At 42.4% G+C, this 18580-nt stretch overlaps 1 protein-coding gene and 1 pseudogene across 1 annotated transcript; both read left to right on the top strand.

The window, feature by feature from the left end:
- Nucleotides 1-8711: 8711 nt before the first annotated feature.
- On the top strand, nucleotides 8712-12546 carry LOC124674173 (anamorsin homolog; the record flags this gene model as incomplete). Its single annotated transcript, XM_047210210.1, is given in 7 exon segments — nucleotides 8712-8849; nucleotides 11096-11256; nucleotides 11346-11441; nucleotides 11523-11685; nucleotides 11784-11920; nucleotides 12048-12122; nucleotides 12223-12546. Coding segments are annotated over 7 exon segments (798 nt in total). The 3' UTR covers nucleotides 12262-12546.
- A 2869-nt stretch (nucleotides 12547-15415) lies between these two features.
- Nucleotides 15416-18155, top strand: LOC124674172 (annotated as a pseudogene).
- Nucleotides 18156-18580: the final 425 nt, after the last annotated feature.

Here is an 18580-nt window from a genome sequence, read left to right as displayed (position 1 = left end):
CGCGAAGAAAAATTTAGTCCCGCATAGAAGGTTTGGATGATCATCCAAGTAGTCGATCCATGGGTTGGGCAATTCTTTACCAAAGATTTCATTCTTTCCCAAGCTTGAGCAACATGTTCATTATCCAATTGTTTAAAATTCATTATGCTACTTCTCAAAGATATAATTTTAGCAGGGGGATAATATCTACCAATAAAAGCATCCTTACATTTAGTCCAGGAATCAAATACTATTCTTAGGCAGAGATAGCAACCAATCTTTAGCTCTTCCTCTTAATGAGAAAGGAAACAATTTTAATTTTATAATATCACCATCTACATCCTTATACTTTTGCATTTAACATAGTTCAACAAAATTATTAAGATGGGCAGCAGCATCATCAGAACTAACACCGAAAAATTGCTCTCGCATAACAAGATTCAAGAAAGCGTGTTTAATTTCAAAGAATTCTGTTGTGAGTAGCAGGTGGAGCAATAGGTGTGCATAGGAAATCATTATTATTTGTGGTTGTGAAGTCACACAACTTAGTATTTTCAGGGGTGGCCATTTTAACAGTAGTAAATAAAGCAAACTAGATAAAGTAAATGCAAGTAACTAATTTTTTGTGTTTTTGATATAGAGTGCAAGACAGTAAATAAAGTAAAGCTAGCAACTAATTTTTTTGTGTTTTGATATAATGCAGCAAACAAAGTAGTAAATAAAATAAAGCAAGACAAAAACAAAGTAAAGAGATTGAGAAGTGGAGACTCCCTTGCAGCGTGTGTTGATCTCCCCGGCAACGGCGCCAGAAATCGATCTTGATGCGCGTATAATTGACACGTCCGTTGGGAACCCCAAGAGGAAGGTGTGATGCGCACAGCAGTAAGTTTTCCCTCAGTAAGAAACCAAGGTTTAATCGAACCAGTAGGAGCCAAGAAGCACGTTGAAGGTTGAAGGTGGCGGAATGTAATGCGGCGCAACACCAGGGATTCCGGCGCCAACGTGGAACCTGCACAACACAACCAAAGTACTTTGCCCCAACGAAACAGCTGAGGTTGTCAATCTCACCGGCTTGTCTGTAACAAAGGATTAACCGTATTGTGTGGAAGATGATTGTTTGCAGAGAACAGTAAAGAACAAGTATTGCAGTAGATTGTATTTCAGATGTAAAAAATAGGACCGGGGTCCACAGTTCACTAGAGGTGTCTCTCCCATAAGATAAAAGCATGTTGGGTGAACAAATTACAGTCGGGCAATTGACAAATAGAGAGGGCATAACAATGCACATACATGATATGATAAATATTGTGAGATTTAGGGCATTACGACAAAGTACATAGACCGCCATCCAGCATGCATCTATGCCTAAAAAGTCCACCTTCAGGTTATCATCCGAACCCCTTCCAGTATTAAGTTGCAAAACAACAGACAATTGCATTAAGTATGGTGCGTAATGTAATCAATAACTACATCCTCGGACATAGCATCAATGTTTTATCCCTAGTGGCAACAGCACATCCACAACCTTAGACCTTTCTGTCACTGTCCCAGATTTAATGGAGGCATGAACCCACTATCGAGCATAAATACTCCCTCTTGGATTTAAGAGTAAAAACTTGGCCAGAGCCTCTACTAATAACGGAGAGCATGCAAGATCATAAACAACACATAGGTAATAACTTGATAATTAACATAACATAGTATTCTCTATCCATCGGATCCCGACAAACACAACATATATAATTACAGATAGATGATCTTGATCATGTTAGACAGCTCACAAGATCCAACAATGAAGCACAATGAGGAGAAGACAACCATCTAGCTACTGCTATGGACCCATAGTCCAGGGGTGAACTACTCACTCATCACTCCGGAGGCGACCATGGCGGTGAAGAGTCCTCCGGGAGATGAATCCCCTCTCCGGCGAGGGTGCCGGAGGCGATCTCCGAATCCTCCGAGATGGGATTGGCGGCGGCGGCGCCTCGGTAGGTTTTCCGTATCGTGGCTCTCGGCACGGGGGTTTCGCGACGGAGGCTTTAAGTAGGCGGAAGGGCAACGCGGGGGCCACACGAGGGCCCCACACGCCGGCTGGCGCGGCCAGGGGCCGGGCCGCGCCGCCCTAGCGTGTCGGCGCCTCGTGGCCCCACTTCCTTTCCCCTTCGGTCTTCTGGAAGATTCGTGGCAAAATAGGACCCTGGGCGTTGATTTCGTCCAATTCCGAGAATATTTCGTTACTAGGATTTCTGAAACCAAAAACAGCAGAAAATAGCAACTGGCTCTTCGGCATCTTGTTAATATGTTAGTGCCGGAAAATGCATAAATACGACATATAATGTGTATAAAACATGTAGATATCATTAATAATGTAGCATGGAACATAAGAAATTATCGATACGTCGGAGACGTATCAGTCACCCGTGGGTCGGATTAGAAATACGCACCCGGGGTCTCGCTTCCTATCCTAGGGCCCACACACATGCCAAATATGACCTTGTTTCGGGAAACTATGCCATGCCGAGGCCGTTTCCCACCTCATTTCCCCTGAAATCCATAGAACTCCGGACGTGATAGCCCTTTTCGTGAAGGGTTTTTCAAAATAATTACCGTATCCCAGTTTTGACAAACGGAATAGTTACCATGACATATAAAATGACACCACGCGGCTCCGTGAGATTTTTTGACTTCGTTCAAATTGCCATCTGGCCAAAACAGGGCCCCCGGGACATGCGGTATCGCCGTACCGGGCGTGCGGGTGCACCCATTCTCGAACAAACTAAACGGACAAAAAATAGCACATATAATAATACGTCGTAGAACTAAAAACATTTTTTCCGGAATTTCTGGAGCGACGGATAGTTGAGACCTAGTTCAAATCCGGTCAGTTTCCAGCGGATTCGACGGGACACCGCCGGAAGCCGCATGGATTCGCAAAAAGCTAATGCGTGCACATGTCATGTGATAGGTGGTGCGTAGGTGATCTACTATCATCGCACGGAGGTTTCACGTCATACTAAAATGCGCCCCATGTAGCTGCTTCACAAATAAAAACCGTTTGGGCATGCTAAAAATGAAAAGATGGTTGCCCGTAGTCCGGATTAGAAATCCGCCTCCAAGGTCTTGCTTCCCATCCTAGGGCCCACACAAGTGCCAAATATGACCTCATTTCGGCAAACTATGTCATGCCGAGGCCGTTTCCCACCTCATTTCCGATAAAGTCAACCAGATTTAAACTAGAGGTACTTGATCTATTGCTCATGATTTTTGGGTAAATTAAATTGTAAGTTCAAAATATGATATGGATGTCATATTTGTATTCCTCTCATTTTTCTGATCAATTTAGACATATTATTTGCCAAATTCGTATTTACTGATATTAATTATTTCATATTAAATAAAAAGACAAAAATGAAATCATTTAATTGTTTTTCAAATTCTATATTATTATTTATATATATTCATTGTTGTTTACTTAAGTAATTGTTTAGAATTCAAAAATATAGAGATGTGGCAGCACGGTCAAAGGGTTAATATGATTGATATGGTAGTATTAACAACAAGGGCGCCATTTTTTTCATGGAAGCTCATCCGAAGAGAACCAAGAAGTTAAGCGTGCTGGGACGGGAGTAGTGTGAGGATGGGTGACCAACTGGGAAGTTTAACTACAAGTGCAATTTGACCTAATATTAGGTGTACTAAGTGTAAGTGTGATTGTGAAAGATTAACAAGTAAAAAAGAACAAGAAGAAAATTGAAAAAAAAATATTTTTTAAAAAAAAAACATAATTTGAATCTTTTTTCAATTCTTTTTTTGAAAATTTTGAAATACTATGCCGACGGTATAACCGTCGGCACAACAATCTGTGCCGACGGCCAGTCTGTGCCGACGGTGATCGGGCAGTCCCCGACCTGAACTATGCCGACAACGCTACGTCGACGGTCACCGTCGACACAGCCTATGCCGACGGCCTTCCTTGTTGTGCCGACGGCTGGCAGCCGTCGGCAGAGTGGAGCTCTCCCGTAGTGGCTCTTGGGTGGGATGTTCTCCACAAACATTCACCAACGAGTTAATAAAATAAAATCTTTTCCGAGGAATAAACAGTCTCTCATGAAGCGCAGAAAAGTAAATGGAAATTATCAAGGAATTGCATTAGATGTTATCTGTGCAATTCAACATAAAATTAAGGGATATTCATATTCCTCTTGTGTCTCGCACTCTTGCCTATGGTGTCTATGAAGGTACGAAACACGTGATGAGGTCACTAATAAGAACCATACAACAACGACAGAGCCAGGAGGCGATGCACATGGAGAAGGAAGACGGAATAAACCATGCTCAAAAGACCAGAGCGAAGACGACTTGGCCAAAGTCAGGTGGAGCCAAGATGTAGGTGAGCAAAGGAGGAAGATAGTTCATTGAAAAAAATAGGAAAATAAGAAGGAATATGACACATATATTTTATCTACAAGTTGTAACAAACCTATGGAGGAGCTTGAGGTAAAAAAAAAAGGTTCCGAGAAAGGCAATATGCTGTGTTCTAACAACTGTGGTATACTAGTACCAATTAAGATCTATGCTAATGTATTGACTTACCAATACCTAATACGAAATACCTTTTTAAGTTTCATACCAATACATCACATGTTACAATGTATCTATAGCATAGAACATGTAAAGTCAAGAAAGAGCGAAGAACGAGAGAAAATCATCCATTGATCTTTTGTTTTTCTAAGATCTGTAGCAACACACGAGTATTCTGCTAGCTAAGTAACAAACCATCCTTAGCTGAATAAAGCTGGAATACTCATAAACAATAAGCATCAATTTTTTTCAGACATAGTAACTCTCCGGGAGAACAAAAAGTTCGCACTAATTTCTCTTTAACAAAGTTGCGGTTCCGCCCACAAGGTGATTCTAGAAATCAGACGGAAGCGACGCAGTGGAGAAGAGCGCACATTCTCAGAGGTGAACCAGCTAGAGACTTGGCCTCGAGGCCGTCGCGGTTGCCACATGGCGGGTAGTTTCTTTATGTTCGGAGGGTGGTGTGGTGTAAGGGTGTGAGTGTTATTAGGTTTGTATGCACATGGGCATGTACTTGCATATTTCCTTTATAAAAAAGCATGTCTTTCCACTACGTATTCTTGAAAGAAAAAGTTAGAATGAACGCAACGGGGTGGTCGAGAAGAAATTCGAGTACTATTTTTTCTTGCAAATGGAAAACGTGTATTCTTTAAACAATAGAGTTACACTCGTTGAGCCGGAACGTTGGAAGATCATTTATCATCACGATATTGGAGAAGAAATTTACAATTATAAAATAGCAAAACATGAGAGCATGTGAGGGAATCAAATTGAATACAGTCATCATGTTCGCCACTACCCGACTCAAGCTGCGGTGACAGACAAAAACTCGGCGAATATGAGCCATATGGCCAAAACACAATGAACTTCTTTTTATTGGTTATGTCCACCGACCAAGAGGCAATACACTCACTTGAATTTTATTACGTACAAGCAATCTTCATTGTCGAGACGTCATCGTCAAAATCAGCACTCACGCACGCGCACACACGCACACCCACACACATGCACACACGCACTCGCGCACACGCACACACTTATAAAACTAAACTTGTGCACGTCTCCTAGGCCGTATTGCATTGAAAGAGAAAATGCAACATATCATAGGCACCTTGATGATAAATTGGACATGCACCACTTGTCCCAATGTGCTTATTAGCCAGAATACCTTTCAAGGAAATGATTCCATGAAGAGCTCTACAAATAAAGTTTTTTACCAAATAATAAAATCTGAAAATCCTTGGTTTTGGAGGCCAAAATATTCGATTGACAATCAAAGTTTTAAAAATCTCACGCAATAAAAATTCACCCCAACTACCTGTAAGTGGGTTCATTAGCTCATTGATTTTTATATACATGGCTCCACCTCTAGGAGAGGTTACTTTTCGATCTCAACTAGTGGGTATCCAAGGATCACTCCAAATGTTGATGTTCTCCCAATTGCCAACTCACCATATGTACCCTCTCTTAAAGGTGGTGATATCCGCACATATGATTTGCCACGTGAAGTACGACCCCGCCTTAGGGTTAGCCTTGAGAATGTCGCCTTGAGGATAATACTTAGCTCATAGGACTCTTGCACAAAGTTACCCCACTTTATTAATCTCCAAACCTGATTCGACAACATGGCAATGTTAAAAGACTAGAAGTCCCTAAAGTCCACAAATTTCTGCTCTCATAATGACATGTGTATTGGGAGAAAAGAAAATGCTCGATTTTGCCAAACCCACCAATTATGCTGAATTTGAACAATAGAAATCTAGCACTTGTTACAAGGAAGCTGCATTAGCTATATCCGCTCTCATGAGAATGAGGGAGTCGTCAGAAAAATAAAATGTGTGAAACTGACGGTGCATTCCTGCACACCTGTATCCCATCGATGCCACCAACTTCTTCATACAATAAAAGGCTCGATAAACCTTTAGCACATAAAAGGAACAAATATGGGAAAAGTGGATCCCCCTGTCGAAGACCTCTAGTGGAAAAAAAACATCTTGATCTCATCAGAATTAAACCGCACTTGATATTAGACTGAACTGACACATGCCATCATAAGAGAAATCCACGGTTCATTAAATCATAGCTTCCACATCATATTCTCAAGAAAAAACTGCTCTACGCGGTCATATGCCTTGTGCATGTCCAGCTTTACCGCACGTGATCCAACAACTCATCTTCTCTTATTCTTGATAGCATGAACACTTTTACAGGCAACTAGAACATTATCTGTAATAAGGCCCAGAAACAAATGCACTTTGCATGGGGTAAAACCTCTTTCAGACGAAAGGCAAGCATCTTTGAAATTATTTTTACAAATAACATTGCAAAGCCTCAAAGACTAATTGGGCGGAACTAAGTAATCAACTCTAGATTAACATTTTTGGAAATAAGAACCATTGTCATGTCATTCCACTCTTCAGGAATAAGACCTGTGTTTAGAGCCTATACAACCTCATGACTAATTTGTTTCCCACAAATATTCCATAATTTCTTATAGAAAACCGCATGGAGGCCATCAGGGCTAGGTGCTTTAAAGTCTACAATGCCAGACGTTGCTTTCCTCACATCTTTAGCCGAGAACGAAGCCACACGTTTTTCATTCATTGCTTGTGTGACTTTCGGATGAGTATTATCTAGGAATAACGGATCAGATTCCTACACCTTGGACGTAATAATATTAGAGAAATATTGGAAAACGAGAGGTTTTAACATCTCCATACCTTCCACCTAATCATCATCATCATCATCATCATCATCATTGTTTTTCAGTTTCTTTACAAAGTTCTTTATCGAAAAAAGAAATGTTTTGGTTGCCTAATTGTAGCCAGTTTGCCCTTGAACTCTGAAGCCAACGGACCTCCTCCTGTTCGAATAGCATATCAATGAGCTAGGCCATATCTATTGCTATAGCCTCACTATCATCGGTAAGAGTTCCACTGATAGCTTTCTCAAATTCTCTTCGAGCCTACCGGAGTCTCTTCTTCGGTTTTTTCGAGTAGAATTATCCCATTCGTGTAGGGCACTATGGAGATGCCCTAATCTTGCCAACACGCCACCCTCGGTGACAAGATGCGTTGATGCCTCCCATGCATTCTACACGACCTCATGGAAACAATTTTCTTTAAACCACTTCGCTTGAAAACAACGTGACCCTAGCCTCCCATGTGATATATCAGCCTGGTACACAGTGTCGAATGATATCGTCCTGTGATCTGGTCGAGCATATCCCAAATGTTGCAGTGTTGCTCCTGGGTGCATCACCTACCAAGAATTAGTCGCAACGGCGCTGTCCAATCTCTCTCTAATGCGATCACGTTTCCAAGTGTACGCGCCACCTGAGTTCCAGAGATCCTCCAGTGCACACTCGTCTAGAGCGTCTCGGAAATCCTGCATGTATCCACAAGGTCGAGCCAAAGTCGTCGGACCACCCATGGCATGTCATGTTGGTCCTTTAGCTCTGTTAATTTATTCCACGTCCTATATTTATCTTGCCATCGAGGTTAAGATCTTGCCGGAATCATCCTTTTTTAAGGGAAACAACAGGACTCTGCTGTGGGATTTTACATCAATCACAAGTTTATCTAAAATAAAGCTAGGGGGTTCATCGACCCGATTATAAGATTGCTTACTAAGAAAGCTAGTCCTAGCTAATTCATGCACAACTTCATTTGCTTCTCTCGAAATAGTGCTGAAAGTAAACTGAACCAATTGAAGTCACCAAGTCGATACTGTCAGCATAAATGGAAGATGATCCATTCCATCTTGTTTTTTGTTTTTCTTTTTATCGACTGTCACGTCGAGTGATCAAAGAGGCCAGCAATCTCATTTGAAAAAAAGAGAGGCCAGCAAGTGCAAGGCCCATAGCTTCGAAACAGACCGGGCCACTTAAGAAGAGGTAGCCAAGTCTGACCCGGCCTCATCCGCCCGCCGCTGCCCAACTTCGCCTTCCCCTTCTCCACGCCGGCACGGAAGCTTCCAGAGGCCTCTCGCTCGCGCTCGCCTTCGCTCGTCGGAATTTCTCCCTCGTCGGACTCCGATCCAACCCGTAGGCAGCCTCGAATCCACCCCCTTCTCGTTGCCGCCGTTCGATCTGGCCGGCCGTTCCCCTCTAACAACGGAGCTGAACCCGCTCTCCTCGGTCGCTTTTGCAGGTGTCGGATCCATGGCGGCGGCGGCGCTCGCGGTGACGGACGAGCTGGTGCTGCCGCTCCGCGCGGTGGGGGACCTGGCCGCGGCGGCGGAGGTCTCGCGGGAGGAGGTCGTCGTCATCACGCAGTGCGCCTCGCTCGGTGAGCCTCTCAATCCCTTGCCCTCCCCTTTTACCTGTTCCAGGATTAGGACCCCGCGAATTAAAACACGAGACTGTAATAGAAAAAATGTTTCTCTAGGGCTGGGTTAGTATCATGGACTGGGATTGCCCGTTGCTCATCAGTCATACGCGAGCTGCCAAGTTCATAGCTCCGCAGTAGCTCTAATAGTCTTACCAGAATACCGATTAAACACAGCAGAAGAGGTCTGTATTCACGCTTTCTAATGGCAACGAACAAAACGGAATAGTCGCCGCCTATCAAGGTACCTCTAATGGACTGGGCACGTGAATCAGATAATATGTGCTATTTGACTGTAGCCAACGCCTATATTACGGACATGAGAAATTCCATTTATGAACTGTGTATTTCTTATTTTCCGTTTCACAGGGGTTTGCCCCCGGTTCCATTTCAAGGAACGAGACCATAGTCATTGCAGAAAATAAACGCTATCAGCTAGTAGAACTTCTTCATGGGCTGTGATTGCCCGTTGCCAATTAGCCATATACAAACTGCGGCGGTTTATAGCTCCGTAACTCTAATCATCTTATCACTTGTAAACCACATAATGCCATTTTAGGGAAGGGGAAAACAGTAGCGGTATATGTATTCTACGCTTTAGTCCCAGGAACAAAACAAGATGCTATAAAATATCTCACAGAATAGTTGCCGCCTAGCAAGCTACCGCTGATGGACTGGGCATGTAAATCAGATAACATGAGCTCATACTCGCTCCACCACGAATAGTACTTCTAGGTTTTGTCTTAAGTCAAACTTTTCAAAATTTGATCAACTTTATAGAAAAAACATAGCAACATTTATGGAATTGAATTTGTATCACTAGACCCATCTTGAAATGTAATTCATCAATTTGTTATCATATACTATGGTGCTACTTTTTCATGAAGTTTGACTCGTGACAAAAGTCGGAAGTACACTTATTTGTGGACGGAGGGAATAACTCCGTAGCTCTAATCATCTTACCAGAATACGCAGAGAACACATGGTGCCAGTTCAAAAAAGGGAGAGCAGAATAGGTGTGTATTCAACTATTCATGCTTCAGTCGCAAGGAACAAAACAAGTGCTATGTAATATCTCACAGAATAGTTGCCACCTATCAAGTTACTTCTGATGGACTGGGCATGTCAATTAGGAAATATGAGCTATATCATCATAGCCAACATATTATGGACAGAAATTCCATTTATAAACTTTACCAAAACTAAATTAGTTCGAAACATCTAACCTCAACTATCATCATGACAAGATTTTTACTCAAAAGACCACCTCCATCTTCCATTGCCTGAACAGAATTCCACTCTGTTCAACATGGATTGATGCGTCTTAATCTGCGTGATCCTTGATGTCTGCCAGTAACATGCACTCCCTTCAGCAGTAGAAAACCAAGATGAAACCCATTCAAAGCGGTTCCATTTCAGCCTGGCAGTGACAGAGGAATCTTGAGTTTGTGCAACATCTTGTCCATGAACTGATCCATTTTTCCTCCCTCCATATCTTTGAAAGGTATCTAGTTCCTCAGATACAGTAGAATCAGGTCCCATATCTAGTTCTTTAGATACAGTAGAATCAGGTCCCATACCTGTTTCATCATCTAGTTCCTCAGATACAGTAGCGTCAGGTCCCATACCTGTTTCATGTTAATTCAAGTCACTCAATTCAAATTATGTTGTTTCTATTATTCCAAACACCTCACAGAATGGCAGCACTAACCACATTAATGTAAGAAACATTTGTTCCAAAGCCACTTAGAAGCAATAGATTCGAAGTTAATGACATGAATATCAAAAAATTTAAAAACATTCTCACAAAGTAATGTAGCCACTAGGCAATCAAAAAATGAATGTCTAACTGATTCAATCTCTATGCGTAGATTGCATTCTAAAGGTTTTGGCATTCCCCTCTTCCTTATATTATCTCTAGTCATAGTCTTGTTTTGGGAGAACAGTCATAAGAAAACCTGAATCCGAGGGGGATTTTCAAGTCCTGAACTGAAGGTAAGTAGATTGGCTTAATCCTTCTGAAGCTCCCAGTAGAATACATGGACTTGAGAAATGAACACCATTAGTTTCATATTGCCAGACAAGCTGGTTAACATTTCATTGTTCTTGGTTTTGATACTCTTATGCTACCAGTTTCAGTTAGCGTCCTTGTATAAACTCTGATTGTCATAGACCTGTTGTAAAGCTTTGTTGTTAACATGGGTCAGGTGGGAAGTTGCCTTTTGATGATGCATCGGTCGGTGCTGTTCTGTCTTTCATCAAAAAGGTGGAAAGTTTTGGGGATCAGTTGGTTGCTGAGATTAGCCGAGTGCTGAAAGCTGGGGGAATCGTGCTGGTACAGAGCCTCACACCCTCCTCTGATCAGAAGGTAATTATCCCACTGTTTTTTTTGCTCACATCCGTTGTCTTGTAATTTCAATTTAGCACGGACTGATCTTTTATTTTCCTCTGCATCAGCCAAACAATTATATCGAGCGCCAGCTACTCATGGGAGGTCTTGTTGAAGTGCAAGCTTCTGCCACAAGCTCACAGGATAGCGTGCAATCTGTTACGGTGAGTGTGTCACATTATGTAAAGGTTGCTGCACATGCCTTTTTATGTCTATTGATGAGTGCTAACTGGATTCGTTTGCAGATCAAGGCAAAGAAGCCATCTTGGAGTATGGGTTCTTCCTTCCAACTGAAGAAGAAAGCAATAAAGACTCTTCCAAAGATTGAAATTGACGATGATGATGAACTAATTGACGAAGACAGCCTCTTGACTGAGGAGGACCTGAAAAAGCCAGAGCTTCCAGTTGGTATAGCTCACTGACCCTCTGACTTCGTATAATTTTTCTGATATTCTTTTAGGCTTATAGAAGATACTAAAAGTGGTTTGCTGCTGTTGTTTCACCAGTCGGAGATTGTGAAGTGGGAGCAACAAAGAAGGCGTGCAAGAACTGCAGTTGTGGCAGGGCCGAGGCTGAGCAGAAGGTGGAGAAGCTGGGGCTCACTGCAGAACAGATCGATAACCCTGTGTCAGCTTGTGGCAGTGTAAGTAAATTATTGCTTGTGAACATACAATGCCTTTGGTGATTTCTTGTGATAGTCCACAACCATATGTATGCATACACTCAACTGACCCAAAGTTACTGATGATATGCGTTGTTCTCTATTTCAGTGCGGGTTGGGCGATGCATTCAGATGTGGTACTTGCCCATACAGGGGCCTGGCGCCATTCAAGATGGGTGAGAAGGTAATCATCTTTTTTCATTGTAGATTCGAGAGAAGAGCTTCAGGAGGGTTGAGCTATTTCAGATGCAATATACCAACTCCTCAATTTTCTTGATTGCCAGGTTACATTGTCGAACGACTTCCTCTTGGCCGACATATGATGACATCAGAGAGCAGCCTCGTATAGGAAATGCCTTCTTTAAATTTCTTGGTTCGTTGGAAGCCATGTTTTTCGCGGTGAAGTGATGCTTACAGAAGAACTGCATTTGCAGTAGTACCCCATGTTAAGCGTGTCATGCATTTGGAGTAGTACCTAATGTTAAGTGTATCATGCCCTTGCAGTCGGTTCCCAGGTTCAAAGTGAGCGGATCTTGTGTGCGTTTCAATATGGGAATACATGTAACTTGACATGACCAAATATGCTGCAAAGATATCGTATTGTAGTCACATTTTATTTTGAATGAAGGGCAAAAGCCCCCATTATTCATTCTGAAAGCCGCACAGCAGCAGGTTCACATTTGTGGCATTGCGCCAAGGGGAAAGAAATTTGGGGCCTGTCTTTCCACAGCATGGTAGATGGGCCCCTTGATCGGATCATGAACATCCAGATTTCTTGAGCAACTGGTTGGTCACACGTCTGCAGAACACTCATAGTATTGACGAGGCCGTGAACCATTGATGGAGTAATTGAAGTGTGGAATCATACTGACGTCAACGAACCATCTTCAGAAATATAAAAAATGCAGTGGATTGTTGAACGATAGATTTGATCTGCCATGTTGGGATTGGAGCTGAAATAGGAAAAGGGGGAAATTTTGCTACCGAGACAATTATTTTCTGTCATTTGCCAAGACATACCGCCGGAATGTGTTTTGCCCAGTACCATTGCAACATTGTCGCACATTTGCGAGGACATACCAAATGGCCTAAAACCGCAAATTTAGCTTTTTAGTTCTTGAAATCACCATATTACCTTTTGGCTTTTGTGGCAAACACATAGTGTCGTCTACCGTCTACCGTGTACTAGCTTCGAAGGGTTTTAGAATGATAAACCCTAGCGCCACCCTCCATCTTGTTGCCGGTACTGTAAACATGGATTCTCTTTGCCAACGAGCCCACCTCACTCACCCCTAACTCCCATCTCCCTACATTTTGCCGCCCCGCTCCCCTTCGGCCAGGTCCCGGTGGCGACCAGCCCCAGGGTCACAAGGTGCCACTCCGCTATGTGGGAATTCAAGGCTTGCACTGCAGCTCCAACGCTCCAGCCGGCGTCGCCCTAGATCACCATGTTGCCGGCAACAATGGATGGGTGTTCAACGGGTTATTTATTTCTTCCCCCAAATCCTTCCCAATTATAGACATAAGGAGTACGAAATTGCAATGGTTAAAGAAAGATTTTTCTAGAGGAAGCGGCCCCAGAACCACAACCGGGCCGACCAGAGCGCGGAAGGCCGGAGACGGCAGGGACTCGGCCGGTTTCCGGACACGGAGCCGATCGAGCCCGGTCGCAGTCGCAGTCGCATCGCACGACTTGTCGCCGTCGCCGTCCTCCTTTCCTCGAATCCCACGTCCGCCCGCCGCTCCGATTATTCTACTCCACCTCTCACCTCCCTCCATCGATCCTTCCCACCCAGAAGCACAAGCTTCAGCCAGAGTCCCCACCCACCGCCGCAAGCGAGGGTCTCCTCCTCCTCCGCCCCCCGCTCCAGGCCGGCGGCGGCGGATCTGCGCGCAGCGCGTGGCGGCCATGGGGGAGCAGCAGCCGCAGCCCGAGGTTCGCCGCCCCATCTTTCCCTCGCTTGTACACCCTGTGGCCCAGTTGTATGGTTGCGACCGCCCGTGCCGTTGCCAAGTTTCGCTCAGGATCCCCTGGTTCAGTTGAGCAAGGAGTACCAACAAACTGCTAGCCCCCTAGGATACAACTACTCGTACCCAACTTGCTGCCTGGGCTTTATGGGCTGTAGGGCCATAGCACATGAGTAACGAGCACCGCAGATCCCCTGCTACTCATCATCACCAGTACTAATGATGTAAAATTGTCTAGCAGCATTAGATTGATCTTGCAACGATGCTTATTGTTACGCTACCAGTGAGAGGCTCTTGTAAAATAAGCTTGTTGATTTGGGTGAGGATAGCACACTCACTCGTCGTAACTAAACTCCAACCTTTGTTAGTCAGATGTTATGGGAACAGCTAACTAGTTAGCTGCTCAGGCAAACGGCACTCTTCTGTCAAACTTCTAGCATAGCATAGCATAAAACTGCTAGTATGGTACTGGGTTAGTGCCCCGCCGTCTTCTCCGTGTTATGCTGCGAGTTGTATTGCAAACTTGGTTGCCTGATCTTAGAGACTTAGACTGTTTGACATCGATCATCTGATTGGTTTACGGGCTTGGAAGAGCCGTAGACAGATAAATGAAGAGCAGCGCAAATCCCCTACTCTGTACTACTAGTTATGAGCAGCAATCATGTCAATTTTCTTGTACCAGAGTGCTTTTGCTAAGACGCGTTGTGTTACTCCAGGTAGAGCACTAGATTGTTGTAATAAGGTCACCACTTGAGGATATTTTAGGTCAATTCAGACAAGAAGGCTTGATTATTTTTCTGTGGTAATCAGCACCCTACTTATGTTCACAACAGTGTGCCCAGAAAGCTAAACTCTATCCTTTCATTAGTAAAATACTTTTGAAGAGCTAGTTACTTAGCACTAAAACTAAGGCCATTCTTTAGTCTTTAGGGGAACTTGCAGGCTTCGGTATAAGCACTTGTGTTATTAGTTGCGGGGTAGTAATGATAAAATCATAAATCTCAAAATTGGTATTCGTTAAACAAGGGGAAAATTATCATTTTCTGTTACTTGAGATTTTGTTAGATAATGGATGTTATGTTACTTGGGATGGACTGTCAATGGTGCCGCTCAGTACACTACTCTTTGGAGAGGTCCTATCTGAAAACTGTTCGACCCTTATGAATACAATGCTTTCGCTCACCCATATAAGTAATTTTTTTAGCAAAAGGGATTGCCCCATTTCTCTGATAAAAAAAATTTACCGTGAAATTTACTTGGTGATTTCATTTTGTAGATATGATTTGTAGATCAACTATAAACATATAACAAGTCCAGCCTGTATAATACAGTTAGCAGAGAAGAAAGACAGTGTGAAATTACCTTAAATTAATTAATCGTTTCTGCATCAATGGGCTAATCGGCATCCTTCTTCTGTTCAGGTAGAACAATGTGTCACGTCCATACCAGAAGATCATGAGGCCACATGTTGGGGCTGTGGTCTCCGGCTTGTTTTTACAAGTTATGCACCTGTATACAAGTGTGGCTGGTGTGGAGCAGTCACACAATGCGACCAAACTTCAAGAAAACCTGACAGTGTATGCTTTTCTCGCTGGAGGCGTTTCCGGGATGGGTTCTTTGTGACTGTGCTCATGCTCTTCATGCTCTTTGTTATATGTAAGTTCTGACTATTTATCAGCGTCTGATATAACTACTGTTCCATGTTTATTTGTTTTTTTCATATATTTGCCACCCCAATATTTTTAACTGTGCTCCATACAACTCCTGTTTTATTCTGACTTCTTTTCTCTCACTAACAGGCGGCGGGGTCTGGGCGGTATATCCAGTTGTTTTCTCAATCAGCATGTTCTGTGGCATCTTTCACTGCACAGTAGCAGCTGTCTTATCTGTATTTACAATTGCAAGTTACTGTTTGGCCTCTCTGAAGTCTGCTGGTGCGCCAGCAAACATACGGTGGGGAAGCTATCCAATGGTCGAAAAGAATGATCTTGAGAACTATACATTTTGTACATACTGTAGTAAACCTAAGCCTCCAAGAGCACATCACTGCCGATCCTGTAAAATGTGTGTGGTGGACATGGATCATCATTGCCCATTTGTAAGTTGGATAAATTTGATAGTGATGATATATTCCCATTCTTTTGCCTCATTGCTTATTGCTAATTAGTTTTCTTTGTTGTATTTCCTTTTTTGTCATGTCATCTGCAGATTGGAAACTGTGTGGGAGCTTCAAATCACCGAGCTTTTGTCATTTTTCTTATATCTGTGGTCACGAGTTGCAGTTATGCTGCTATTATGACCATTTATGCAAGTTATCATATATGGCCCCTCTAGATTTTCCAAATCTATCATCATACGGTCACTCAAAGGGTTCTATGAAATTACTGATGGAGATTATTACTACCTTGGCAAGTTCCGCATTCTTCTTGTCAGCGAGGGGCATAATTCTGTTATATCTTGCATTTGCCAGTCTGTCAGTTAATGCTGGTATAGCTGTGTTACTGTGTCAGCAACTTAGTTATATATATGAAGGAAATACATATATTACTCGTCTAAGTTCATCAAATGTCACACAAGGGGAGAGAGGATTGCAAAATCTTGTTCGATTCTTCGGCTGTCCATATCCTTTTTCGAGAGTGTTGTTGGGCTACTTGAACAAGTCGCAGGACAACTCAGGCTCAAAACTTCTGTAGAGGTATGCATCACATTTCTTCAAGTAATGTTTTTTATCTTACCAGGTAGCTTGCGTAAACAAGCTAATTTTCCTTTCAATTATCACTGTGTTAAGATATGTACGAATACTTTACTGTGAAAAAGTACATCATCCGGCTTACACAGGTTTTTTATTAGTCTGCATTTGCCAAAGTGCCCCTATATATATATATCTTATAATTAGGTAGACTACTCTGTAATAGAATAAAGAAATAGAAAATATCCAATTATTCGCCAATGATCCTTTTTTGTTGTTTTACCATTCGATATGTTTTTCATCATTGGTGGTGCATATTAGTATACTATAGGCATAACTACTTTGGGATCATTGGTGGTGGATATTAGTGTAACCATAGGCATAACTATTTTGGTGTCATTGGTGGTGGATATTAGTGTAACTATAGGCATAACTACTTTGGTAGCCTGTAGTAAATTTCATCTAGATTTTGTAATGGACCGCTTCTAAAATACCGTGTCAATGCTCATGATGGATCTTGCTGATTTTACAAGCCCTGTATTAAGCAGATTTTGGTAAACTGATTTATTAGACTAAGAGTATGTGTTTTGTTTCATCTGTTATTATATAAATGAATGAACGATTGTACACAATTTAGATTCACTTTGATCTGATGTGCTTTTTTCTAATGGTAATGGTAATAAAGTTAGCTAACACACCACATACAGAAAGGAATGGATACAGTTAGCTTGCAAGACATCTAGAGATAATGTTAGTTCGTTGTTCAATCTGCTTAATCCTCGAACTAGAATCAATCGTTTTATTTTAGGATCATTTTAATCATACACTGAAGAATAGTTTTTGTTTACATGTAGGTTTCAATGCTCCGATGTATATTCCTACAACCGAGGAAATATTTATGGTTCTGCAATGCTGCTGCCAATAGAACAATAGACACACCTCTACATCTGACTACCGATATCCAATTAGTTTGTATAACTGAAGCCAGTGATGAAAATAACATCAGTGTGCCTGATAATTCATAGAAATCTGGAGGAGGGCCTTGTTAGGAAAATAACATCAATATCCAATTACTAACATAATTTTCCTATTTAGCATGAATGTCCAAGTCGTCACATTGATTTACTCGAAGGAATTTCATCAGATGCTAAAATACAATGTGGTCCTACTCCTACCTATTGTTTCCCGCAGACGATAAAGAGGTGTTGGTGTTCAGGCAATAAATTGCAATATCCGAATTTCTGGGCGTCACCAGTCTTTGTTCCGAGGCAGGGATCACATCTTTCATGCCTCTGTGCTCCAGTAGAAGTCATGGTGAAGATTAATTCCGGCAGTCTGAATGATGCTATGGGGTCTAGAAATGCTTGGACCACATCTCTTAGTTGGCAGTATACTGACATGTATAGAAAGCGAAATTCACACATGTTTTTGTACCATCTAGACTGAACGGATAGTCGGTAATCCTATAGATGTCTGATACATCGTTTAGCTGCCTGCAAATCTGTCAAATGTAAATATGGCGTTTTTGCCCTGTGTAACAATGTAACATGCAAAATGCTACTACCTCTGTCCATTTTTTTGATGTCGAAAATTTTGTCTAAATTCAAATGTATCTAGACACTCTTTAGTGCATAGATACATCTAAATTTAGTGCATAGATACATGGACGGAGGGAGTATTTTCAAAAGCTACTCTTGGCATGGCCCCGTTTAACTGAAGTTAACATTTACATTCAAATCCTCTATATCCTCGGGCAAATCAGCAGCTTGGAATTATGGACGCTGTTGCTGCGTCAGTTTACTGAATGTTTGTTCTGGCTGTATGTGCAACTGACTGAGCAGCGCTGATGTCATCGGTTTGCCGTACCAGCAACAATAATGCTGATTGTGTCATCTTTGTTTGGAGGGCCAGGCTATAACTGGGTGACAATTTCACGAGTAACAGTGCAAATCTCGCTGGATGTAGGAGAGAAAACATATTCTTTG

Source organism: Lolium rigidum, chromosome 7, assembly GCF_022539505.1.
Source record: "Lolium rigidum isolate FL_2022 chromosome 7, APGP_CSIRO_Lrig_0.1, whole genome shotgun sequence".
NCBI classification, from domain to species: domain Eukaryota; kingdom Viridiplantae; phylum Streptophyta; class Magnoliopsida; order Poales; family Poaceae; genus Lolium; species Lolium rigidum.
This window is presented reverse-complemented; position numbering and strand designations above follow the sequence as displayed.